General features: G+C 38.9%; 2 protein-coding genes across 4 annotated transcripts; one reads left to right on the top strand and one right to left on the bottom strand.

Annotated features, from left to right (window-relative positions):
• Positions 1-3,671: 3,671 nt before the first annotated feature.
• Positions 3,672-18,386, bottom strand: zdhhc21 (zinc finger DHHC-type palmitoyltransferase 21). 3 transcript variants are annotated; one of them, XM_060874328.1, is made up of 9 exons: positions 18,325-18,386; positions 17,611-17,673; positions 16,999-17,206; positions 14,479-14,577; positions 12,065-12,176; positions 10,635-10,773; positions 8,223-8,339; positions 5,851-5,894; positions 3,672-5,651 (listed from the first exon to the last, which is right to left on the bottom strand). In XM_060874328.1, the coding sequence occupies exons 3-9, from the start codon at positions 17,150-17,152 to the stop codon at positions 5,525-5,527; spliced, it is 792 nt and encodes a 263-aa protein (XP_060730311.1). In that variant the 5' UTR covers positions 17,153-17,206; positions 17,611-17,673; positions 18,325-18,386; the 3' UTR covers positions 3,672-5,524. The 3 variants fall into 3 exon arrangements, with proteins under 3 accessions (XP_060730311.1, XP_060730309.1, XP_060730310.1); XM_060874326.1 differs by having other exon boundaries at positions 3,672-5,654; positions 18,325-18,383; XM_060874327.1 differs by lacking the exon at positions 17,611-17,673 and having other exon boundaries at positions 3,672-5,654; positions 18,325-18,345.
• A 2,014-nt stretch (positions 18,387-20,400) lies between these two features.
• LOC132848531 (zinc finger protein 16-like) lies at positions 20,401-24,912 on the top strand. The gene is made up of 3 exons (XM_060874324.1): positions 20,401-21,091; positions 21,819-22,208; positions 23,438-24,912. The coding sequence occupies exons 1-3, from the start codon at positions 20,590-20,592 to the stop codon at positions 24,019-24,021; spliced, it is 1,476 nt and encodes a 491-aa protein (XP_060730307.1). The 5' UTR covers positions 20,401-20,589; the 3' UTR covers positions 24,022-24,912.
• The last annotated feature ends 1,293 nt before the right edge of the window (positions 24,913-26,205 follow it).

The following is a 26,205-nucleotide window of genomic DNA, read 5'->3' as shown; positions in this document are numbered from 1 at the left end:
CAGAGCAGGCGTGGGGCATCGGGCCAGAGCCATCGAGAGACACAACACTCCCCAAAAACACTCCACGCCAAATCCTCACACGTCCAAATAAAAGGTTACATCTGGCATAAATTACAAAAATCAAACAATTTGAAATCCAGTTGGGAGAGCTTTAACATTTCTGGAGTGCAGGAAACAATGCATGGCTGTGCATATTGAGTTCATGTAAACACAGAAAAATTGCAGATGTATGACTTATGCTTAGGTTGGAAACAAGCCAGCATTTCAGACAAACAGATACAGAAAATGTGTATTAGTGTGATGCTAGATACATGCTTCATACAATATATGCCACAAACTGTGCATTTTATTATCCAAACACATAGGTGTGTGTGAATTTATATCATGTCGTTGCACAGAGTTGATGTTAATCAAATGTGTAAAAAAACAATTCCTAATATTAAAAAAATATGCAGTACAAATTATACATTTTATAGAAAAAATATAAACAAACAAGTTGCCACTTTATTAAAACAATTTAATTACATTTTCTTTAGATATAGCTTTCAACAATGGAACAAAGCAGCTATAGAGAAATATATACGTTCAGAATATACATTTTAGTGATACATTTTTCAGTGTATTCCCAGTGTGCAAGCTAGAGGTGAAAGTGGCGAGAAAAACCCTGAGAGATGACATGAGGAAGAAATTTAGAGAGGAACCAGACCCAAAAGGGAACCTATCCTTATCTGGGTGACACCTGATAGTGTGATTATAAGTCATTTCCCTTCTATAACAGTGTACTATATGGACAAAATGTGAAATTATGTAACCAGAAATTCATTCTAGTTTTAAAATGTAGGCTTCTTGTTGAAGGTCTGCGTCATTTGTTCACTAGTGGAGTTTTGCATCTATCGAGTTACATCTAAGTGTTGTGTCTCCTTTTGCCTTGAAGACTGAGCACAAGGCAGGAATACACCCTGGTCAGGAACCACAGTAAACAATATTGTATGAAGCAGTAATGATGAGCTACTTTGCCCAGTTGTTGGAATTTAGACCTTCATTAAAAGCTCTTTCTACTTACCAGGCCATATAGGAGAAAGTCTGATTGATAGTCATTTCTAGTTAATGCATGTTATTTTGTCATTAAGGTGGTTAGTGTTGCTATTACCAACACTCAGCTGAACAACGACAAGTCATGTGGCATATAAAGTGAACCATGTAGACACCTCGGTTCGTGTGTTCAAAGAAATTTTACTTTTTTTTTCCCCAGGAAAATGGAACAATTCACTCTAACTGTAGTTAATTGACTGTGTGTAGTTGAATTAGCTGTGGGTACATTGAGGGGGGAAAAAAACAACAGAATGGGACATCCTTTATAACCAGATAGCAGATGGGGAAAGTGAACGAGTGTAAGAAAGAACAGAGAGATGAGATGGATAGTGAGCCGAGAGGATCGTATAGGTTCTTAGAGCAACACAGATGGGAATGAAGGGAGCCTCAGCCTGAAGCAAAGAGCTGAGCTTTATTTGTGTAAGATTAGAAAAATAACCTGCGTGCGTTGATTGACGGCTGAGATTCCCCTCGCAGATGGTCTGCATTGAGGTCATGGGGAAACTCTATTAAAGAGAAACAAATGGAGAGAGGACCTTTGCACCTATATCCTGGGACAACTGGGAGAACCAGGAAGGCAACGCGAGACAGATGACGGCACAAGAACGTGTTTAAAACCAACGAGCAAGCTGTGTGCATACAGTAAATTCACAAACCAATAAATGAGCCAATATTTTGGATTTCAACTATTTATTATAAAAAAAAAACTAAAAAAACCCTAATAAATAACAATTCACATATTATATACTGTGTAGTCTCCATCACAAAATAAAGGCAAATTAATTATTTGATTCACACTACATGAATGAAAATGATCAAAGAATCAATGAAAGAGCCCAAGTAGGATTATTTACTCCTAGACCTGAATTAGAAGCTCAGGATAGTGCAGAGAGAAGTGTAGGTTTCCTGTACAGTTTCTACTGATAATGACAGTAGACATAAACCGAACAGCACAGACAGTACTATCTGCACATGGCTAACTCTCTTCATTACAATGTCAGCATGTGTGTCGTAAGTATATATTTGTATATATATGAGATAGCACAGTGAAGACATGAGCAGGGCTTATTGCTTTCTAGGGTACAGGCTAATACCTATAAGATGATAGAAGCACTTTAAGTAAATTTAAGCAGAGTTTAGCTGTTTGTCGTCGACTAAATACTTCACACAATATAATGAGACATAACATGCTGTAATGTTAAACAGTGCTGATTACCACATTGTGGCTTGATTTCAGCTAGAGGTGTGCACAGGACAATTTTTGTTTATCCCTGCTCATAAGCATTTATAAAACAAATGTATCATGTTAGCCAGTGTACATAGCAGTTACTGAAGTTGGATGAATCCATGTGGTAATGTAAGTGGCCATTTCTTGACCCTTGACCTTCGCTGTGACGGAGTTGTGTCCAGGCCCTGATGCAAACCATCAAACGGTCTTTTCCCAATGCTGTCATGACTGAAAAAGCAGAGTATGCTGTGCATGTGAACATAGTCTGAAGAGATACAGCAACTCAACTGAACTCAAATAATTACTCAAATGAAGAATGTCAACAGTGGAGGGGAATAAAAGCTCATTGTCACATCAAAGTTTTGAGAAAAGTTATTGTAAACTTAACATAAAATGATAAATGGTAGTGCAGTACATTAGAATTAAAAAACAAACAAAAACAATTAGTGCTTAGTCAGGACAATTTAGGAACTGACTTCTATCTGGTTTGTTCAACTTGCCACATTTTCATACATCTTTCAGCACAATAACTAACATCATGAAGGTGATGAATTTGTCAGTAAAGAACCATTCTAAAAGTATGAGGTAAACAATTACTACTCAAATTAATCGTATTAAAAGCGTTAGCCATGAGATCCCTCCTTGTGTTTTCATGAAGCCACAGTGGGTAAACAAAATAAATATGATTCGCACACACCCACTCACACACACACATACACACACACACACTACATTAAGAGATGTACGATAAGCATATAGCATTATTACAGTTCTGAAGAGAGATTCTGGTTCTGGCTGCATTATTTCTATTACATTAAATCTATTTGTGACCTGTTCCGTCGTTACAAATGTGTCGGGTTGTTAACCGTTATGCTACGTTCACACATACAGCGACTTGCAGAGACAAAGTGAATGGCATGGCGATCGTTCGTTTTCAACGACAGCTGCAGATGTCCGGCCGCATGCGATCGCTGGGTACTAGATGTAAATGTGGCCATTAATGAAATTGAGAAATGGTGAACTTTATGCAAATATGAGGCAACTTGGTGCATTAAATACCTATGTGAGTGAAGACAATAGAGAGAACGTGATCAGTGGAGATCACACACTGCTTCTCCTTCATCTCGTATATGACGCATATACACACTGGTGAATTTTGTACAGAAATGATCTCTCCATCCAGATATCATCACCGTATGTGTGAACAGAGCTTTATACTTATCTGAAGCGCTTAGCGGTGATACCCATGTTGTTGATCTATTCCAAACATGAGCGTAGCTGTAAGCATGTACATGCTTGTGTGCTCTGTTCAGTGCTGACCATCAACTGTGCTTTCAATTTTTAGACCATATTCAAAATCAATTAAGACATTTATTTAGACATAAGGCAAAGGTACCATTTAAAAGTGAGAACATCATCCTATGATGGAGAGCTTCCAATTAGACCATTTGTATTGACCTTTTCATTTGTAGAGAAACTAGCAAAATCACAGAGTTTACAATCCAATTTCAGTGCTGAAATAATTTAGAGATAAATAATTGAGAACTATGAAATGAAAACTTCCATTCAAATTCCCACAATAGGTAAGACTACCGTCAGCTCCATAATTATTGGAACCCTTATATAAAATAAGATCACTCCTAAAAAATTGTTATCTGGTGAAATCTCCTCTAATGATCGGCTAGAACGGGGACACGCAGAGGGATGCTGGACATTCCTCCTAACTAACTAACCCTAACTCATCCATTTTTTGTCTCTTGTGTTAAATGTTCTTAGATTTCCCAAAACCTTTTATTCTCCAGAGAAACGAGAAATGACCGAAGTAGATTACCAAGGTGAATAAATTTTACAATGCATAATTAATGTGGATTTTTTTTTTTTGCCCTTAGAGGAAAAGCAAGCACTTTCATTTTATTTAATTTGTGCATAAAGTTTATTCTATACAATATTGTTTGCCAATTATCTTGAGGGAATGTTCAATAAATGTGGAGCTGATTGCATCGATTTTCATCAAAATATGCAGTTAGCCGTTTTTCCGTACCAGCCTTCATAAAAAAATGGAGAATCTTGGCACAATGGAATGAAAACAAGCAGACATAAGGAGGCACTTCACATAAGACAATTCAAAAAACAAATAACAGCAAAAAAAAAAATATATATATATATATATATATATATATATATATATATATATATATATATATATATATATATATATATTTTACACATACATATACATACTTTCTAGTACAAACGTTCCCTTCTTAAAGCTGTACATGTGGAGTGTGTATATACCTGTAATATAGATTTATATAGTAGTGTTACTACAAAGCAACGGTGCATTTGTTCAAACCTTGGTCAGATTTGGTCACAGGCTTAATATGGAAAAAAAAAATGTAATAAAAAAATAAAATAAATAAAATAAACAAAACACAAATAATAAAAGCGCAACATTCTTTAAAAATGATTAGGATAACTCATTCCCATACAAACCATGTACGATTTTATATAATTTGGCAAAATATATACAAATGACATAAATTCTCTGACATATTCCAAAAGGCACAAATCATGTGATAAAATAAGTACGAGGCAAACCTGTGACAGAACGGAACGCATCTTTGTGCTGCCACCTGATCAGTATTCAAGTTGAGGATTCAGTGATGTGGTACATAAAGCATGGCTAAGTGTTTGTGAGCAGAGTTAGTGTTGAGGTTGTCTTCAGCTCTTGCCAGAGGTCATGGCTCACCTCTAGAGCCATCAGCCACCCACCCCAATAAGCCAGAGATAAAAACCTCTCAGACTAAGCTGCACCCTGCCAATCAATGAGTCACGGAGTGTTTCCCTGGAAACAACAAACCCTTTTAATTCGGTCGTACCCTGATGTTCCCTAACATTGTAAAAACACACATTCACATGCCATAAAAAAAAAGATAAAGATAAGAACGGGGGGAAAAAAAAAAAAAAGTCTCCACACTACCAAAATAAAATGTGTACTCTAATAATACCTTGTGACAAGAGCTTGGCCGTGGAATAAAGTGGAATCGTATCCACATGTGGTCAAGTTCATTAACAGAGCAAAACCTGAAGAAGACTGCAGTTTTGGTACCTGGGAAGTGTTAGGCCACAGTGAAGCGACAGAGTGGAGAAGAGTAGGAGTGTAAAGTAGAAAGGCTCACGTCCTCAACTCCAGCCTCTGCTTTGCTACACATGAAAGTGGGAGGAGGAATGTGGGTATAGTGGCCGTCTGCTTCGGAACGGCAGGAACCACAGGAGCTTCCAGCGCGTGCCAAACACCTCAGCCAACGACTGCTGCCATGACCGATGAGCACTGCTGCGAGCCAGGCGTAAATGCACTTCATTAAAGAGGAATATCTCAAACTAGAATATCTTTTAATACAGTATTGCAATGAGAGCTGATGAGTATTTATCCCCCAAAATCCGGCCCTATAATGATCAGCATGATTTGCTCTGATTTGTTTATCATTTTCCGAATAACACCTTGAGAAGTTAAAAACTGGATCACTTACATCTGTTCTGAGGAGTGAGACATTTTCTCTATAGTGGTTGTATCCTGAAACAAGAAAAAAGAAGAGGATGGACATAAATATTACACAGCAATTTAATCCCTCGGACATATAAACGAGAGCGGATATTGTGAAATCATCAATTTGGAGAAGTTTCTAGAACGAGATGCAAGTTTATGTCGCAGACCTCTTTCGCGTCGTTCCCACGCTAAGAATGAAAGACTCTACAGCGTGCACAAAGACAAAAGAGAGACAGTGAAGCTGTCAGCAATGAGAAGCCCCTGGTGCCCTCTTCACCTTGCCAAGTTGGCAGGGCCAAGAGGGGCATCTGCATGTGGACAATACGCTGCATGCGTCAGCTTACTAAACTCACCCCCTGCACACCAGGTGAGGGGGCGAGACGACCCGAATAAGGGACAAAAAAAAAAAAAAAAAAGACGCTGCAGCCGATTATGTAAATGAGGTGCGCCGAGCTCTACCACTGAGGGACCTATTTACTGAAGTGTGACTGATAGCTAATCCAGAAAAAAAAATTGAATTCACATCGATCCATACATTCATAATCAAAAATACGCTTTTTAACATTAACATGGCTACAAACATCAATTCTAAAAAACGTCATGCATACAGGTCTGGGTTAAATCCTTGGACAAGATGTTAACTCAGCACTAACAAATGGTATCCAATTATGACCTCTGTGTGTTGGTGAAAAGCTCTAACTAGGGATCAGCAGTCAAAAGTGTAATCAATGGCACAAGCCAAGTCTAATAATACTCCTTATTAGACAATGTTGGGGTCAGAGGGTGGCACCCATTTGTTGTTGGCGTGTGCCTATCTTCATGAGGAGTTCACTGTTATAGCATGCCTTTGTAGAAAACACTCACGAGATTAGAAAATCCGAATCAAGCTAAAGACCGCTCATCTGCTGCCAACAAGTGTACTCAAGGATATCCGGAGAAGTAGGAAACTATTTGACGTGTTAATGTGATAATAACAGTGTGAAACAGCTACTTCTCCTGGAGGCCCTGCTCGAATCTCATCAGGTTTCGTTCTGAATCCATCCTGACCACAAACATGTAACGCTCCGTGAGGCGGATCATATGGATGGTTAGAGGTGTAGCATTAGGAAAGCAGGACCTGTAATGTTTCTAATCAAAACAAATGACACACCAGTAAAGAAAAAAGCCCCATATGAATGTCTTTTAACAATTCTGCACCAGGAAGCGTGCAAAGCTTTAGGCACAGCCTCTTCTCTGCTTAATTGTCTGGATCCTTTAGAATTTCAAAGCTTCCTTTTTTTAGAAATCACACGGTAAATTAGGAGCTGCTGAAGTTCAAATACTTTTCCTTTCATGGATAGTATTCTTATAAATGTATCTACACTAAGAATCAGGCATAATTGTGTCTGTAACTGTAAATATGTGTTTGTAGTTCGTTGTTTTCTGTACTAAAAAAATAAAGATTTTAACTACTCCGTTCCAGCATCTTCATGTTGTATATCAATTTTCTCAAAAGATCATTGCTTCTCCTCTCCAAGCAGCATCACTAAGATCAAAATATTTTTATCTGTACCCGTAAAAAAAAAAAAAAAAAAAAATGGGAATATAAAAATTTAGGAATGTCGTCCTAATGCCGTTCAAGAGTTCAAGTGTTTGTCAAGAGCTACGATAAACTGATAAAAAAGAACAAGTGGTAAAGCTCCAGACTGAAGTGGAAGTAATGCTAAACTAGACAAAGCTAGATAATCAGTACTCTTTGTCAAAGTACATGGTCTTTTCTTCTGAATTTAACCAGGTCACACCCTAATCCTCTTTTCTCACATGAAGCTGTCAATCAAAGGATCACGGTCGAATGTGATTAGCATTCTGCCCCATCGCACTTCTCAATCCTTGTTCAATCAACTGAGAAGGCACAGATTTTTATGCATGCTTTTTAAAAGCTCTTCTAAGCCAACTTTGAGTAAATTTGTGGGCGAGAATCTTCACAGCCAGCCAGAGCCGTTAGGACGTGTGCAATTCTGGCAACCGTAGGCAGTGTAGCTGTGAATGTGTGTGAGCACGGTGCCCTACAATGGACTGGCATCCCATTCAGGGTGTAATCCTGCCTTGTGCACAGTGGTCCTGGGTCCCAGGATTCGCCATGACCCTGACCAGGATAAAGTGTTCACTGAAATTGATGAATGAATGACTGAATGACAAAGTCAAGTAACAATCATTACGGTCACTGACAGACGGTGCAAATAAAATAATAATAAAAGTAGTATTTAATAATTTTTTAAAAATGTAATATTTATATATATATATATATATATTTTTTTTTTTTTTTTAAAGTTGATTGTACATGGGAAAAGAGAAAGTAAATCAAGACTGACTCACAGAAAGGATTCCTGTGATCTGTGAGTAGAATAGACTGCTCATTCCTCCGAACATAATCAATCCCATGAAGCAGGACACACGAATGAGCGCCAGCTCATGACGCACCATAAATAACTCCTGAGAAAAAAAAGAAAGAAAGAAAGAAAGAAAGAAAGATGTATCAGCATGAACAAAATATCACACACATGCAACCATCCCTAATTTCTTTTCCGACACGTCAATTCACACACATAGACTTAAACAAAAATGGCATTTCCACAGGGCTCATTAGGAGCAGCTGCTGTTCCTAACAGTGATTCAATGCTTCATGTTCATTTGACTGGCTTGAGGCTCTCTGTTCCTGTATCACTCCAAACACGCATCCCATATTCAGCATATTCCACACAGCACCAAAAAAGTCCAGCTTTCCCAGAGATAATGCCTCTATCTCTCCTGCACAGGCCCCTCTGTGTGCATACACCCCGCCTCACACTTCTCAGCTGGGTTCGTTTACCTACACACAATGTGGCAAAACAAAAACAGGAAATGAGATACAGGCCAGCAACTGCTGCCAAGGAGATGGCTCGGTTGTTTCAGCTGTCATTGTGCATGCATTGATTAATCTCAGTGAGAATGAGTGGAAATTCATTGAACTAACTGTTTATGCAGAGTGACCACTAAAGACAGAAATGGCATTAGATCATTCCAGGCACTTTGTTACGTATTATATTTAAGATTAGACGAAATTTACATACAAGTTAAGCTCGTTTGATTACGCAGCTTTTCCTGTAGACATTCTCAAGGTGATCTGTCTGAAATTGCAACATCATGCTGATACGATATGTTTACGTCCCAACATGTACTGCATGTTTATGACCAAAAGTTCAAATCCAGACAATACCGCTGCCATCTGGGGCTGGGGTAATATTTGAGCGTGTGTGAGCTCAGTTATAGCTGTTGTACAATAGTGAAGACCTAACTGATGTGTAGGACCTGGCCAAGACTATAATGGGGAAAGTGACTGCGCATACTGATTTTATAAATTAAAGGTGAAACCTCAATGCACATTTCCATTTGAAGCTGGAAGAAAAACAGGCTTTACAAAACACTCAAACAAGTACAGCTTTTTAATCAGGGGAGAAAAACAAGTCAAGGTTTATAAAATTGAGAATCGTTTTAAAAACTGCACTGCTACACTCCGTCAAAAACACACTGACTTATAGGAGGCACAGAGAGCATAAGATTCCCACTCGAGTGACACCACAAGAGCAGAGTATACAGTAGTAGCACACTTACCACTTTATTCTATTATTATAGTTTATATTATACTAACAAGTGCCCTTATCTATCCTAAAAATATAAAGAGCCAAATAACATCTAATATGCACCCTGTATACAGAGTTTATATGCCTTAGATCACTGTGGATTAAACCCACATGTTTGTGCAACATTAGAACCAAAGCGAACAAAAAATAATTACTGTTCATTTACATTTCTTATACACCATAACTTAATTTCTAGATGAGAAAGAAAGAAAAAAAAAACATGATTCATCTGAGAAGTCCAACTTTTTCCACTGTTCTATGGACATTTTTTGAAGTTCACATGCCCATTGTAGGAGGACTAACCCGTGATGAGCATGCAGACTGGCCTACAGCTACGCAGCCCCAGACAAAGCAAGCTGTGATGCACTGTGTGTTCTGTCATATTTCCATCATATCCAGCATTAACTTTTTCAGCAATGTGTTACAGTAACTCTTCTGAGAAATCAGGCTGGACAGAGTAGTCTTCGCTTCCCACGTGCATCAACATGCCTTGCTGCCCATGGACCACTAACTACTGTATACCATCAACACTCCACAAGCCCTGCTGTTTTGGAGATGCCCTAACCAAGTTGTCTAGCTATCATAATTTGACCCTTGTCAAAGTCACTCAGATCCTTACGCTTGTCCATTTTTCTTGCATCCATCCCATCAACTGCTTAACTGTTAGGTGTTTAACTGCGGTCTAATATATCCCACCCTATTAAAGATGCTACTTGCAACAACATAGTCAATGTAATTTACTTCACCTGTTCTTTGTTTTGTCTGATTGGTTTATCCATTTCGGAGTGTTTGCCCATAGCTAAAAGTGAGAAGTAGTCATACCTTGATAAAATAAAAATGAAATAAAATTTTTTTTATTTAAATGTTACAACTTATTTTAAGATGTTACGGAAATTACATACAATTCCACTTATAAAAGTTCAGATCCTTACGGCAGAATTTTTTGGTCTGAAAACGCAACATCATGCTGATGCTGCTGATACTGTATGTTTACATCCCAACATGTCCTGTATGCTGAGTAGAACATCGACCAGAATGTTCGAATGTGAGGTTCCATCCGGACAATGCCCTGACAATAAATGAAATTTGATCTGAAGCCTGCTCGTACCTTGTCCACTGAGACTAAAGGCTGGAAGTAGTAGTACTGGCAGAAGTCCAATACGAGTGTGTAGAGACTCAGGACCTGAGTGTAGAAACACAGCTGTAGAAAGAGCCAGTGGTTATCTTCCCCAACACAGTTATTAATCCTGCAAAGACAGACAGACAGACAGACAGACAGGTACAAAAGACATAAGGTATTACATTATAATCTTCACACGCAAAACACACGCCAAGAGTCAAATAAAATATTCTAAAGAAGGAGAGATACAGCAAGCATGGAAAAGAATGGAAAGAGAGGGAAAAAAACAACTCTGGATAGAGAAGCCAAGTAGAAGCTTAATTCAGATAGTGGTAAAAAGATATGGGCACTTTTTTCTGCCCTTTCTCTCTCTGGGCCATTACAGGCGATGACAGCAAGTCACGATTTGCTGAATCCAGACAGACTGAGGCCTTCTTCATATGTACTGTACCACTCTGCTCTGGGCTAGCAGTCACACGCTCCCCTGGTCATCCGATATCTCCTTCCCTTCATTTTACCTTTCTATAGAAGCCTTATTAACTTTATACACACACACCCACACGGTCTACCAGGAACACAAGGTCTTTTAAGGTAACACACTCAGTCTAGGGCAAAGGGTCAAATTCAGAAGACCATTATTTCTTACTGTATTGAGCTTTACATGCTTATTCTGTCTCCCATATCTACTTCAGGTCATTAAAGTTACTGATTCATAGACACAGTAAAGGTCATGTTGTATTAAAATGTTTTTAGAAAGGAAGGTGAGGTGGTTATATTAGAAATATAGAAGTGGTGGTCATGTTGTAGAAGTCCATGTTTAAGAAATATCTTTTTTTTGCTCTCGGTGCAAATCTTACTCAGCCATCAGATTAAGCTGACAAGGTGGGGCAAAGCATTTAAGAGCACCTTTCTCTTGTCCAATCAAGCCCAGGTTTATTCACCTCAGTACTACATGGAGGTCATTAGCTTGATTACCAAAACATCTACATTCTTTGTTTAATTGTTAAGCTTAAACATTACGTGCAAGTTCATTTTTGGAGTAATCAATGAATCAGGGTAAGGATTGTTTTTCACAGGTTAAACTGCCTGTGAACAGATGCTCTGTTATGACTAACTTCTCTAACAGAACATAAACCAACTTGTATTTCACAAATAACCCAGAATCCAAAATCTCTAAATCATGTGTGTGTTCCTGCAAAGTTTAGCGCTCCACCCAATAGAACATCTGATCCACTTACTGGCTGATTATAAAGGGCTTCAGAGTCAGAAAATGGTGTTATAAAAAGAATAAAAAGCCACATAGAAAGAAACACATTTTATTTTGCTCAGAAAATTCACCTGCAATTGGAGAACTAAGTATATATTATAATATATACACATTTTATGCCTTTCACTAAGACAGAAAGACGTGTTCTTACCAAGGACAATGGTGGTCCATGCGGCGAACGCAGTGTCCACAGCGGCTGCAGTGGTGCGACCTCTTTGGCCTCATAAGGTTGCATTTATTGCACAACTCCCATTGTTCACGTTCTACAACAAATCACCAAGAGAAACCTCACAAATATTCCATCCGAGACATTTATTAATAAAGATAACGGAGTTAAAGCAAATGCTTTTTAATGTAGTACCAATTAGTAAAGTACTGTATTACACCCTCCAAAAAAAGAAAGAAAGAAATCAGAGAAAATCATTAAGCATTTCCTCTTCAGCTTCTGTGTAAATATTTAATCAGTCCAAATAATTATGGATAGTTCAAAAAAAGAGAAAATGCACACACAACCTCATTCTACTTCTGATTGGAGCCAGACATGTGTATAGACAAATCTTTCAGCAATATGCATACGACTGATGTCTAACAGTGATGGACCTCTAATCAGTGCTGTGCACAATGAACACATATTCTTACACTGTGCATCAACCTGCATTCATCTAACAAATTTATTCATCCATACATCCTGTAGTCTATCCCTAGGGACTTGGGGCACACCCTGGACAGGGTGCCAACCCATCACACACACACACACACAACCATTCACACACTACAGACAATTCAGAGATCCAATCAGCCTACAATGCATCTGGACTGGGAGTGGAAACCTGAGTACACAGAGGAAGCCCCGATGCACAGAGACAACATACAAACTCCACACACACAGTGGAAATCAAACCCCCAACCCAGAGGTGTGAGGCAAACATGATCAATGCAGTGCCATTTTCAAAACTACCAAATTTTATTGATCTAGTTATTACCTATAACCTAACATGACCTTATCCGGTCAGCTTGTTTGCCATTACAACCAGAAGCCATGTGCTACTATCAAATACATTCACTTTAGCCAAAAGGCTGACTGAGGCTGAATTAGCTTAGCACTCTGCAGATAAGGTGATGATCTCCTCTGTGATACTATTACAGCCCTCACAAATCTTCTCCCTGAAGCAATCTGGCAACCCGTAGTGCATTATCCTCGTAACAGTAGGATGTTTTATATAGCTGTAAAATCTGGAAAAGTTTCCTTTGTACTGATATGCAAGTTAGCATGGAAATCTTTATGTCTCCAAGTGCAGAGTGCGGTTTGAAAGTAAAGACGGCCTTTATGTCACTACACCGGTCAAAGTGTTATGACAGCTGGTCAAGTCTTTATGAGGTAAAAAAAACAGAGAAGCAGCGACCTCTGCTGGTGTGCAAGTAATATTCCATAAATGGCCGAATAAAAACATGTCTATGTCTCTTCATCCTTATAAAAATCAAAAAGAAAGTGCAATAAAACACAAATGCGTAATCTGCTTTAGATATTAGTAATGTGAATGAAATGAAAAGAAAAAACTTCAACTCAAGTAGAGGATGATCTGATGAAGTGAGTGGTACATAATTAACCTGCATGCTGTGTTTCTAATATGTTTAAACTTGACTCTTTTTGCAATGTGGATATTTACAGAAGTGTGACAATTCAATAACAAACAAAATTAATCAAAAGGAAATTACAAACAGAAATAAATACAAACAAAAATATTCAATGACAATAGTGTTTAAAAATTACTTAAAGACTGACACAGACAGAGAGACAGACAGACAGAAAACAGTGTGTTTTAGGTGTGTTATCAAAAGAGCATTTTGTTACTGGTTTGGGGTTCAATAAAACATTGACTAACTGACAATAAATGAATTAACAGACAATGCCTTTGGAGCACAAACATGATTGTCTTATTTGTTCAGTAAGCATAAGGTGCTCAAAAACTTCACATCTCACCATTTCTTGTAACATTATTGGCCAAATCCCACAAAGTCGACCACCATTTTTCCCTGCTGCCTTTTCAAATGCAGATTCTTCTAATTGATCTAATAAGCATAGACTGTTGTTACCTCCTAATCATTACCTTTAGATGAATACTATGGCTACTGCTGGTGATGTAAGGCTAGTCATAAATGGCTTAAAAGCTCGTTGTTATTTAACAAAGGAAAAAAAAACATTTATGAAACGTCTCGACACTTTTAATATGTGTTCAGCCACTGGAAAGTCTTCAAGACAGATGACTTTGCTTTTGTCTAAAGTTACACAATAATGTGAGGAGAGAGAAAAAAATAATAAAACAGAGGCCACTTGAGATAATGACTTCAATAATCCAATTGATGCCACAAACTACATTGTCTTGTTGACATCCACAACTGTACAAGTCACTATAAATGAGACTCGTGTCATACGTTTATTAATACATTTGTAAAAATTGTATAACACAACTGTATAATATATAACAGATATATACATTTTGATGTTTAATTTGACAAAAAAATATTTAAAAGAACATTTTATGATGCCGTTAGTTAGTTAATTACCTGTTAAGGGGATTTTGGGGTTTTGATCGAGTCGTCCTGGATCAGCGGTGGATGCCCTTAACAATGCAGTCACACATAAGAGTGATGCTAGGTAGTAACCTTTGAACAGATACAGGGAGAGAAAGATTACTTTTGGCAGCTAACATGTAATACAGAAAATGCTATTACATATGGAACACATTCAGTGTGCATAGACAAAACTCAGCTAATTTCCAAGCCTTTCATAAGATATGCTTGGGTGTGGAATATCAGGATAAACATCTCTGCAGTTCTGTCACCTACCAGGTCAATACATGTGCAAAAATACCAGGTAAGCTAAAAGCTTTGCATAGTTGCAAAAAAACAAAAAACGCCTGAAAAACCTGTCTGATAACGGTCTGATAAGATCAAAGACACCATGTCTCATTTTCTGTCCTTGGTATGGCTGGATCCAACAAAAAGAGTGTGTTTTGTGTCACGTATCTAGGAACAGGTTTTGTTCACCTCTGGAACTGAAATCTTTCAACTCTGAATGAAAAGTCGAACAAATGAAGCCACACTTCTCTTCTGTAAGCAGTGAACACATCACTATATAATATCATATGCTAGTATACCTCATGATTCCTATCATGGTATCTGGTTAAATTCACATATAAGTGGCAGCAAACTGGATTTGAGACGGAAACAATGGCTGAGGTTTAAAGGTATAATCAGTGACTTTGGTGGAAAATAGCTTCATCTAGCAGTTTTGGAGCCGATCTTTAGCATCCAGGCGGTAAATACATTCACTCGCTGCCTAGGCTAAAACACCTGAACGTCAGTAGATGAAAAGAAAAGAGGTTTTCATACTCTAATCTGTTAGATCCACTTGATTTGATTTGTCTCTGGGTTATAAAGCCTGGCATAGCCAATTATGTATTTAATTACACCTGCTAGAATATGAGGGAAAGAAATATTACCAGCATGCCGTCAGCAGCCATAAGCTATGTTTTGGACCTGAAGCAACTGAACAATTGGTTGATAAGTTGTTTCTGATGCAAGCTTTGTTGCACCATACATGATGGTAAGAATTAGTCAGAAACCACAAGCAGACAAATATGTCAACAGGATCTCAGCATTTACTACAGGACAGAAATCACCAATAAGCCAGACAGAAAAGACCATTTTATAAAAACCAGCTGAATTCTTTGAGTACGTATAAGGATGTAGATGCAGCACGATGTAAAAAATAAAGGACCTTCTTATGGTGCAAAGCACCGCAGAAACAGTGACAAGAGGATGAATGGCTGCAAGTGGATCTGACTCTCTTTATTGATGACATATCAACCGACTGACTAAAACTTCACATCAGTTTGGTATCATATCAGCCTAAAATTGATATTTACATCTGTGTGTGTTAAACATGAACATGACAGGAGTTAAAATAAAAGCTGTCATGTTCATGTTTAACACTGTTAGACTGTTACACTGTGTAACACTGTTAGACTTATTGTTAACATTCATTCATTCATTCATCTTCTACCGCTTATCCGAACTACCTCGGGTCACTATCTCAGGCGTCATCGGGCATCAAGGCAGGATACACCCTGGACGGAGTGCCAACCCATTGCAGGGCACACACACACACTCATTCACACACTAGGGACAATTTTCCAGAGATGCCAATCAACCTACCATGTATGTCTTTGGACCGGGGGAGGAAACCGGAGTACCCGGAGGAAACCCCCGAGGCACGGGGAGAACATGCAAGCTCCACACACACAAGATGGAGGCGGGAATCGAACCCCCAACCCTGGAGGTGTGAGGCGAACGTGCTAACCACTAAGCCACCGTGCCCCCTTGTTAACATTCAGTAGCTTTGAAAATCTAGTCTTGGCCTTGAGCCCGTGATTTTACCCATGAGGACAAGAAGGATAAGCCAGCATAAAGATCGTAGAGCTGTATTTAGGAGAAAAGCAAGCCATTTGGAAGCTGAGAAAAGAATGAACATTCAATCTGAGCCATTGTTATAGAGCAGGGGTCTCCAATCTTATTCGGAAAGGGCTGGTGTGGTTTTCATTGGTGAAAACCAATGAAGGTTGGTGAAGGTTTTCATTCCAACCAAGCAGAAGCCACACCAGAGTCTACTAAATGCCAAGAACAGCTGATTAAACATGTGGAATCAGGTGTGGCTTCTGCTTGGTTGGAATGAAAACCTGCACCCACACCGGCCCTTTGCGGATAAGATTGGAGACCCCTGTTAGAGAGCGAGAGATGCAAATACCAGGAGAAAAACTGATCTAGCTAATCCTCATTTCATTGTTCATCTTTTAAGCTCAAACCCAAATAACTTCAGTCAGTCAAAAAAAAAAAAATTTAGTCCGATAAAAAGCAGAAGAAGCTGTATGTATGAGAAGTCAATGAATCATATGACCCACCACCTAAATTGATCATTCATATTCATTGTTTTCTGCCATTGCCATTACTTCCAGGCAGCAGTGTCATATTACCAATGTTAACATCAGATTCTAAATGCAAGCCATATTAATCACTGCAACTCACAGACAACTACTGCTCCAGGTATATGTCCTTCAGCATAGTGTGGCAGCAGCACCAGCTTGGGGATGAGGACGGTGTTGTAGAACCAGATGAACAGCACCGTGCTGATGCAGAACCAGCCCATGGGGTCCACCACGAAGTGCAGACGCAGCTTCATCCTTCTTCATAACACGACAGGCCCAGGGAAATACGAGAATCTCCGACTCCCACGCTAGAGTACGATTTAAACAGACCTTAAATATCGATTCAGGGTGAAGCTGTATATAAAAGAACACATCATCTAAACACAGAGAAATCTTTATCGGAGTCCTAACGGTAGTTAGAGGTTGGAGTAATAAACAGAAGCATAGAGGCATATGAAGTTGAAGTCTAATTGCTCCAGCACGAACGAATTTCTGGAACATAGGGTTTATCTGTATTAATCGAGGAAAAGAAACGCAGAAGTCAAAGACTGCTCAAACACGTCTCGAAGACTTAGAACCATGCAGCCTCTCCTTCCTATCAATCGTATACGTAAAAGCACTTAAGACAGAGGCACAGTATGTCAAAAATCACCTTTAGTAGGAGGTGAGCAATAAACTGTAGGGTTTTGTAAATGATTAGCCTCATAAGTACCTCGTTTTGTGTGTGTTATTGTGAAGAGAGAAGCAGCAGCACACCCCTCCCAGCCATAGACAACTAAAAGGAAAAGCATATTGAACATGTAACATATCACAAGTCACTTTAAAGCTACAAAAGTAAAACAGGGAATTAATTTTTCAGTAGGTTAATAAACCAATATGTCTTCAGTGTAACCACTACTCTTTTTATACATTTTTGTTTTTGTATATACTGTATAATATATTATGTCTTTATTCTTTTTTATATATTTTTGCTGCTGTAGCAGAGAAATTTCCCCATTGTGGGACAAATAAAGGTATATATTATCTTATCTTATCTTAAACAAGACATTTCAATCATTTCTGACATCCTAATAAACCACCACCAAGGACGAGAGCATCCTTCAAACCCTAATACATAGATACGCAGCTAATATAAGACTAAAAAGGTTCATTTCTGGTTTAATAAGGGAACATTTAATAACAGATATTTCCTTTTATATACAACAACACTTCCGGAAGCAGGTTCACCTCAATGCTATTCAATGCTAGCTGCGCGTGCGGTGTTGATTAGCTAACGATACACTATCTATTATTGTGAATTATGTGTAATAATAATATCGCATATTCATAAGCAGGGTGTAGAAACGGAATACAGCGTGGAATTGGGCGTTTTAAAGCCACAGGAAAGCTTTTTTTTTAACAATTAGGAGGAAGAAGTGATACTTACCGGTTGACAGGTTCTTGCTAAATTACCTCAGAAATCAAAGGCAGTGTTTAGAGCTGGTTTCTAGAGTCTACGGTGGCCGCGAAGGTTTGGAAAGGCGAAGCAGGAAAATAATCCAATCAGATCCTACGTAATCTATTTTAAGAAGCTAATTATAAGTGGTTTCAGATCTCCTCCTTCATAAATAGAAGGGAAAATGTGATTGTAAAGGAAGTGAGTAGGTTTGGGTTTTTAGTAATAGAATTTCCTCCTATTCACATTTGTTTTGATCATTTGTGGATAATGTAATTGCAAACTGTATCCTGAAATTAAAAAGTCTTGCAAACTCAAACAGACATTTATATGAGCTTAATAAAGTAATAAGACTATTTTGACAATTGTTCACAATTTCATGCAATGACAGAATAGTTTGAAAAGTTTGGTTTTTAATCCAGTCTTTGCTGATCTGAAGTTTAATACAACATATAACTTCATCTGTCCCTGTCACTTGTTTAGTGGTTATGTATTTTCTTTATGGCTTAGTGAATTTGCATTGGCCTCTGCAGCATTCATTTATTGTGTGTGAGACTGTTTCTATATGCAAAAAGCTTGGACAGTTTCCACTATGTGAGTGTACCAGCCTGCAGTCAGAGACGGTAAATTGCTCTGATTGTCTCTGATGACAAGAACACCTACCCTGTAGGCCTTAACAGTTGGTCCCGTTTGTGATTGGTGCTGTGAGCATTTAATAATCCGGCAACAAAAGTAAATGAAAATTAAATTTACTTTTACTTGTAAGTCTTGTAAAATGAACAGATCACACATTGGGCACACATTGGTGCCTCAGCCCTAATCATTGGAAAAATAATGTATATAATATATAGTATATATTGTGGGTATGACGCTTGCCTCACACCTCTGAGGTTAGGGGTTTGCTGGAGGTAGGGGGATTGGATCCTCTCCCTGTGTTTTAAGGGTTTCCACCTCCGGTCCAAAAATAATGTGTGGAAATCTAATAAGCATCTCTGATTTGTCCTTAGTATGAATTATAGTGTGAGAGTGTGCATAAGAATGGTCTAGATTATCCCATTTGTGTGCCCTGAGTCCCCTAGGAAAGGCTCCAGGTATCCCATGACCCTGTGTAGGATAATCAGTGCAGAATATTAGTGGATGGAATGTCCATGGTTGGTGTATGAAAGTACTACGTGTAGCAGCAATGGCAGCATTATTCTAATGAACATAATTAATTTATTATCTTTTATTTTTTTAATGAGATCTTACATTGCCATTTAAGGCAATAAAAATTTGATTTGTGTGTGTGTGTGTGTGTGTGTGTGTGTGTGTGTGTGTGTGTGTGTGTGTGTGTGTGTGTGTGTCTTCCTTTAAGTTTGTAGCTCTGAACATAACTAGTAAAATGTATATAATGTGAAAGGGACATGCTGGCTCTGTGATGTACTGAAAAAAATGTAGTAAGAGTCAATGGGTTAACCAGCTAATATAAGACTAAGAAGATTAATTTCTCATCTAACGTGAAAAAAGATGACAAAAGATGAGCTCTCTCTCCTCTGCCCTTTATAACAGAGTGAATGTATGTGATTTGTGGCCTGCATTAAACTGGTGTCCCATCATGCCCTATATCTCACCTTATATGCTGTGGATCTACCATGACCCTGATGGATAAATGAATGAATGAATGAATGAATGGATGGATGGATGGATGGATGAATTGATGGATGGATAAATGAATGAATGAATGAATGAATGAATGAATGAATGGATGGATGGATGAATTGATGGATGGATAAATGAATGAATGAATGGATGGTTAAATAAATAAATAAATAAACGAATGAATGGATGGATAGATAGATAAATGAATGAATGAATGAATGAATGAATGGGTAAGTAAACAAACAAACAAACAAACAAACAAACAAATAAATAAATAAAGGAATGAATGAATGAATGAATGAATGAATGAATGAATAAGAGTTTTCTCAAAAGAGTAATTTGTTGGTCTGGGTTACTTGGGTATTATTTAAACGCACGCTGGACTTTTATTTTGAAATGCAAGTCTCCTTGGTGTATTTCTAATCCAGTGTCTGACTGACTTCACACTATTTACACTGACGGGATGAGTGTTGTCTAGCTGTCCGTGGCTTTTCATCCCGGAACAAGGCGTCAGAGGCACTAAGGGAAGTTTATCGAGGCCACAGTGTTGAGACGCAGCGTGTCGGACAAACTGTAGCGTGTTCCTGTAGCTGGAGAAGGCTGTGTGTGGACCGGACGATGCAGACGCGTCGCTGCTTGTCGGCGCTGGCGGTTAGCGGCGAGGTGTCGCTTTCTTTCCAGGACGAGCTCGCTGCCACCATTCATAGAGCCTTCGAGGTGGCAGTGGAGATCGCGGTGGTGGAGGTCAGTAAGTTAGTGAGCCAGGCACTGGGCGATGTGCGGGATCAGATGCAGGAGACATTGAGGGAAAACACGTTCCTCAAAACGCGCCTGCAGTCCGCTGAGCTCGAGCTGGACACCGTGAGGAAAGGCAGAAAGAGCAAAAGCGATGATGATCAGCCTCAAAGCGCCTCCTGTCCCCAGACCAAGTGTGAGAGCAGATCCACGCTGAAAGCGACCAACAGTCCGACAGCTCAGGAGGCTGAGAAGATGTGCAGGTATGACAGCGGCTCTGAGCGACAGGACGAGTCTTTCTGTGAAATCCGCGAGGATGGAAGTGTTCGCTCACGTGACTTGGGCTCAGCATCCTCATCAGTGCAGTGCTGTGATCAGAAGTCAGGTAATCAATCAATCAATCAATCAATCAATCAATCAGTGATCATGACACCACGGTCCATAACCCTTAGACAAGGCTTTGCTGCTTCAATTCTAAAGCATCAAATCTTTAAAAAAAAATCCTATCCTGCTCATTATTAGTGTTACAGGTGTTTTGCTTCATTCCTTGAAGTATTAGGAACCACTGAGCAGGTCAGGGTTACAGGTTAAGGTGTTGAACTAGTGCTCGCATGGTTGATGCTTCAAATCTCGGGTCCATCAAGCTGCTGCTGCTGAGCACACGAGCGAGGGCTTTAACCCTCAATTGCTCATTTATATAAAATAAGTAATGTAAGTCATTATGTCAAGGGCATATGCTAAATGCTGTGAATGTAATTATGCGCCTTTTGTTTTGCACCAATGAGAAATCTGATATTCTGCAAATGCAAGCTTAACGACGTGAGTATGTGAGGATGCTCGCTTGTGTGGCTTTTTTTGCCACACAACACCGTGCCACTGTGTCTGGTGAATTTATAGAAGCTTTAACACGCTAGTACACGCTTGGTCTTTAGTTTTCAGTCTGCAGTGAGAAATGTCATGTTTGCTGTTTGTAATTGATTCGGAATGTATGAGAATGTTAGGTCTGACCTTGAAATATCCGTGTTTATGTTGTGAGGAACGGTGTACTGACTGTTTGTGTTGTTATAATGATTTGAATGATAATCAAGCCTGTCATCATGTTGCGTTTACAGATCCAACACATGAATCTCTTATAGCAGAGAATCAACAGATGGCCCAACACAGCCAAGATATACACAGTGATCAGAATCCACCATCTGTTGAGCAGCCAGTCTGCAAGAAAGAGGAGAACCTAGAACCACAGCTGGGTGATGTTTCTGGTGAAGATGATGGGAACAATGAGAGTCATCCGGACGAAGATGACGACGATGATGACGACGAAGATGACGATGACGATGACATTAGACCAAGCTGTAGCTTTAACTCGGAGCATGATGAAGAGTTTGAGCCAGACAGACTTTCTCTGGTTCAGTCTAAACTGTTGGAGGACTGGAGACCTGACCCAGAGGCACCACAGAGCAATCAGAAAGAGAATGTAAATGCTGGACCCAGCCGTAGTCTTGGTAAGAAGACTTTATCCTGTCTTAGTTCATTTCACACTGCTTCGGTTTGGACTGCTGTGTTTTTTAAGAGCTTTTGTCGTACAATATCTCCACATGAAAGGTCAATAATAGCTCTAGAACATTTAGAACATGAAAAGCAAACAGTTGTCGTAATATTATGTTCAGTGTCTAATGTCTGAGCAAGAGTTTTCAAAGATATCATTTCATCAACGTTGTATTGAGAGTAGATTATATTAACAAACCTTCAGGGATGTATAATTTAAGAAAAGCTTTTAAAAGAACAGCTTCACATCTTGGCTCTTATTGCTACTTATCTGAGCAGCTCCAGTTGTTCTACTGAATAGTGGAAATCGCTGCTATTAATATAATGTATGCTTTCACACTTTTGAAATGAAGACTTGAGCTTGATGATACTGTGGTCTGGATGTGTGAATTGTTGCAAGCTAAATATGTCAGTAGGACATCACATGCAGATGATGGGTTTTGTTGCAGGACTTGTTCAGATACGGGGGTTTGGACGTCCGGGGGATGTTTGGTAATATCACTTTCTGCAAATAAAACCTACAGGCTGATGTCATCAGGTGGCTAGAAGTGACACATGAAGAAGCAGAAACTGACTTTCCTTTTAGTTTATGTCCTAAACAGCAGTTTTGAGCACATGTTGTGTTAGTGAGTCATCTATTCAGTCAGTTTATCTTCAATTCTTATAACAAAGTGAAAGCATTGCTCCTTTTTATTTAAGTAGCTTTTATAAAGATTTGTATTGAGCTAGTAGCAGAGTTTATTACTAGCAGAGGTAGTGTTTCCTGTTTGTTGGTTGGAGCCAAGTTTCTATCTCTTGGTGACACTTTTACAGAGTAACTTATAGCTTGGCCTTTATTATGGGGAAAGCTGCAAATGAGTTATACCCATTTTTAGACGTCTTGAATTAGGTAGTACCATATGAACAGTCTTTTTAATTGAAGAAGTGTTTTGTATTAGGTGGTTATTTTAGCAATATCTTCATCTTCTCTAGACTGGATATCTTAAATATCTTTATCTTCTCTAGACAGAATATGTAAATTGTTGTACTCTGTTCCTTCACGTAGATTGATTTCAGCAGGGTTCAAGTTTGTAAATTCTCTTACTGTACTGGACAGTGTGTATTATGTTGTTTTAGGATAAAAAAGGGTACTAAGGTTATGATAAGATATGATATCTGAACCAGAATTGTGTTTTCTCATCTATAGATGCTCCAGGCATGATCTCCGCCCCTGTCGGTGGTAATCCCGGCTTTTCGGCCTCCTTCGATGCTCTCTACCAATCAGTAGCCAGAACTCACCTTGTCCATACTGCTCCTCCAAACGACGATGTCCAGATGAGGACAAACGTCCCAACCAGGGTTCACCAGTGCAAAATCTGCGGCCACTCGTTTAGTCGTGCAAGTGATCTTCGCAGACATCATAGTCACCGGCACAGAGTGAGGGCAGCTAACCCGGGTAAAACAGGAAGTGCGGGGAGACCCGTCAAACAGCAGCTGTTTCCTCCAGGCTGTAGCCCATATCACTGCAACGAATGTGGCCGGGACTTCAACCGCATGGAAAACTTAAAGACGCACTTGCGCATACACACCGGAGAACGTCCGTACTCATGTTCTGTATGCGGGGTGCGGTTCCGGCACTCAGGGGCACTCACACGCCACTTCCGTATCCACACGGGTGAAAAGCCGTACGTTTGCGGGCAGTGCGGGAAACGTTTCCGGAACTGCGGCGGCCTGCGCTTCCACCAGAAATCCCACACTACAGATAGACACATGGTTTTGAATTGTGTTTGAAGAAGCTGGATTGTGTTTGGTGTGATTTGTATAGTTGTAAGATTTAGGGCTGGCCAGTATGACCTCAAAATCAGCATCTTAATCATTTTCAACCATTACCTCGATGACTATATAAAAAAACAGGATTTTTTTAAAAAAACACGTTCAAAATGTCAGTTTTTTTTTTTTAAGTAGGTCATCTTACATTAAAGATTCACAGAAAGGTGTTGAAGTATTAAAACTGCAAAATTGTGAGGGCTTTTTGTGAAGAGTTCAAACAAGGATTTGTTCTGTTTTAGCTGTGGGATCTGTAGGGTGTAATGGCGTTTGTGTGAAGTCTATTCATATCGAGAGCGTTAACAAATGCGTGGTAGAAACGGCTGTGTCATATTGTACAACATGTATGTGTTTTAAATGAATGAGTCACTCTTGTTCGCTTTGCTGGCTGAATTGTTGTTCTTCAAACAGTTTACATCGGACACTTTGTCCTCTAGTATGTATTTAAACCCAAATCGCTAACATTGCAGTGTTTAGTGATTATATGACTGTTCATGTTTGAAGGCTGGATTTTACTGGGTTTTGTAGGTATGCTTCAAAAAAAAAAAAAAAAACATGAGGTAAAACCCAGTAACTTAATGTTTTTGAGACAAAAGACCAGTTTATGTTCATGCCTTATGTAAAACTGTATGTACTCATACCAACAAATAGTTGGTATGTTTGGAAAATGTGCATATAATTTGATAGAAATCTCCAGGAATTGTTTTAATTTTCTCTTTTAAGCATACACATTTATAAGCTTTTACTTTGCTCCCCTGCCATAGTATATTTTTTTTTCTGATTTTTCTTTTCTTCTTTTTTACATAAGGAGCCTGGGTGCACTATAGTTGACGACAATAAAATGTGCAAACAGGGCATGGATATCAACACGAACTCTGTTCAATAAATTTAAAAAGAACGCTTGAAATATTTCTGAGAATATAGTTTGGGTTTTCCATAGATGAAGGTTTATTCAGAGGGACTGAAGGACATGTGATCTTAGGTACTTCAGCATTTTCATGTGGAGTCATATTCTGGCATTTTATTTAAAATCATTTTTTATATATATATATATGTGTGTGTACAGCGATCAGGCATAACGTTATGACCATATTATGAAGGCGGCATTGCTTTGAGCAATGATCTGCAGGAAGCCTTGGGTCCTGCCATCCATGTGGATGATACTTTGACACGTATCTCCTACCTAAGCATTGTAGCAGACCGTAAACGGTATTCCCTGATGGCTTTGGTCTCTTTCAGCAGGACAGTGCACCCTGAACCAAGGTAAAAATGGGTCAGGAATGGTTTTAGGAGCACAACAAGAAGTTTGAGGTGTTGACTTGGCCTTAAATTCTCCAGTCGAGCATCTGTGGGATGTGCTGAACAAATAACCCTGATCCATAGAGGCCCCAGCTTGCAACTTACAGGACTTAAAGGATCTGCTGCTAACATCATGGTTCCAGATACCAAAGCACACCTTCAGGGGTCCATGACTCGATGGATCAGGGATGTTTTGTCTGCAAAAACGGGACCAACACAATATTAGGAAGGTGGTCATAATGTTAGGCCTGAACGGTGTAAATGGAGTTTGATGAACATCTCTGTTCAGATGTTATCTATACAATTCTATGCAGTCGTGTGCTTCAAATTTTGTGGTAACAGACCCACATAAAAGGGTGTGATGGTCAGATATCCAAGTGGATGTTTTCACCACGATGCATTCATTCAAAACTGCAGTTTAGGATCATTTTGAGAGACAAATAGTGCAAAAATAGTGCTAAATATCACCAGAATTTGTTTAACCAATTATTGGTATGTTCATAAAGAAAAAAGTAGATCTTGTAGATGTGTGAATGTAAATTACAAGGACTGCGACATTTCCTTTTGTTTCGGTGTCTCACACTTCTATATTAAATGTATGCTTCATATAACCAGGGACGTTTGTTAACTAAAACAATAATGCAGAAGAAAAATAAAACTGTAGGTTGTTCTAGCTCCGCTTACTTGCTAAGCTGCTTGGAATAAGTTAGTTTGAAGTTTAACAAAATGCCTGTAGTATGTAAAAGCCTTTTGTAAAGTTCAGATATCTGCACAGACATCAGATGATCCTGGAGCTAGAACTTCCTCTAGTGACATCATCATCGGTTAGTCTTAGTTTAGATATGACTG

The sequence above is a fragment of the Tachysurus vachellii genome, chromosome 7 (assembly GCF_030014155.1).
Source record: "Tachysurus vachellii isolate PV-2020 chromosome 7, HZAU_Pvac_v1, whole genome shotgun sequence".
In the NCBI taxonomy this organism is placed as follows: domain Eukaryota; kingdom Metazoa; phylum Chordata; class Actinopteri; order Siluriformes; family Bagridae; genus Tachysurus; species Tachysurus vachellii.
Note: the sequence above shows the minus strand (reverse complement) of the source record. Positions and strands in the feature narration are given on the sequence as shown.

Bases quoted from the DNA above. Each gene is read 5' to 3' on its own strand.
- zdhhc21 (XM_060874326.1), bottom strand. From the start codon at position 17,152: ATGAAGCTGCGTCTGCACTTCGTGGTGGACCCCATGGGCTGGTTCTGC. The intron at 8,340-10,634 runs GTACGAGCAGGC...TTTTTTTCTCAG, and splicing joins CTTTAGTCTCAGTGGACAAG to GAGTTATTTATGGTGCGTCA. The intron at 5,655-5,850 runs GTAAGTGATCCA...CCTGGCTCGCAG, and splicing joins TCTCACTCCTCAGAACAGAT to CAGTGCTCATCGGTCATGGC.
- LOC132848531 (XM_060874324.1), top strand. From the start codon at position 20,590: ATGCAGACGCGTCGCTGCTTGTCGGCGCTGGCGGTTAGCGGCGAGGTG. The intron at 21,092-21,818 runs GTAATCAATCAA...TTGCGTTTACAG, and splicing joins GTGCTGTGATCAGAAGTCAG to ATCCAACACATGAATCTCTT. The intron at 22,209-23,437 runs GTAAGAAGACTT...TCTCATCTATAG, and splicing joins TGGACCCAGCCGTAGTCTTG to ATGCTCCAGGCATGATCTCC.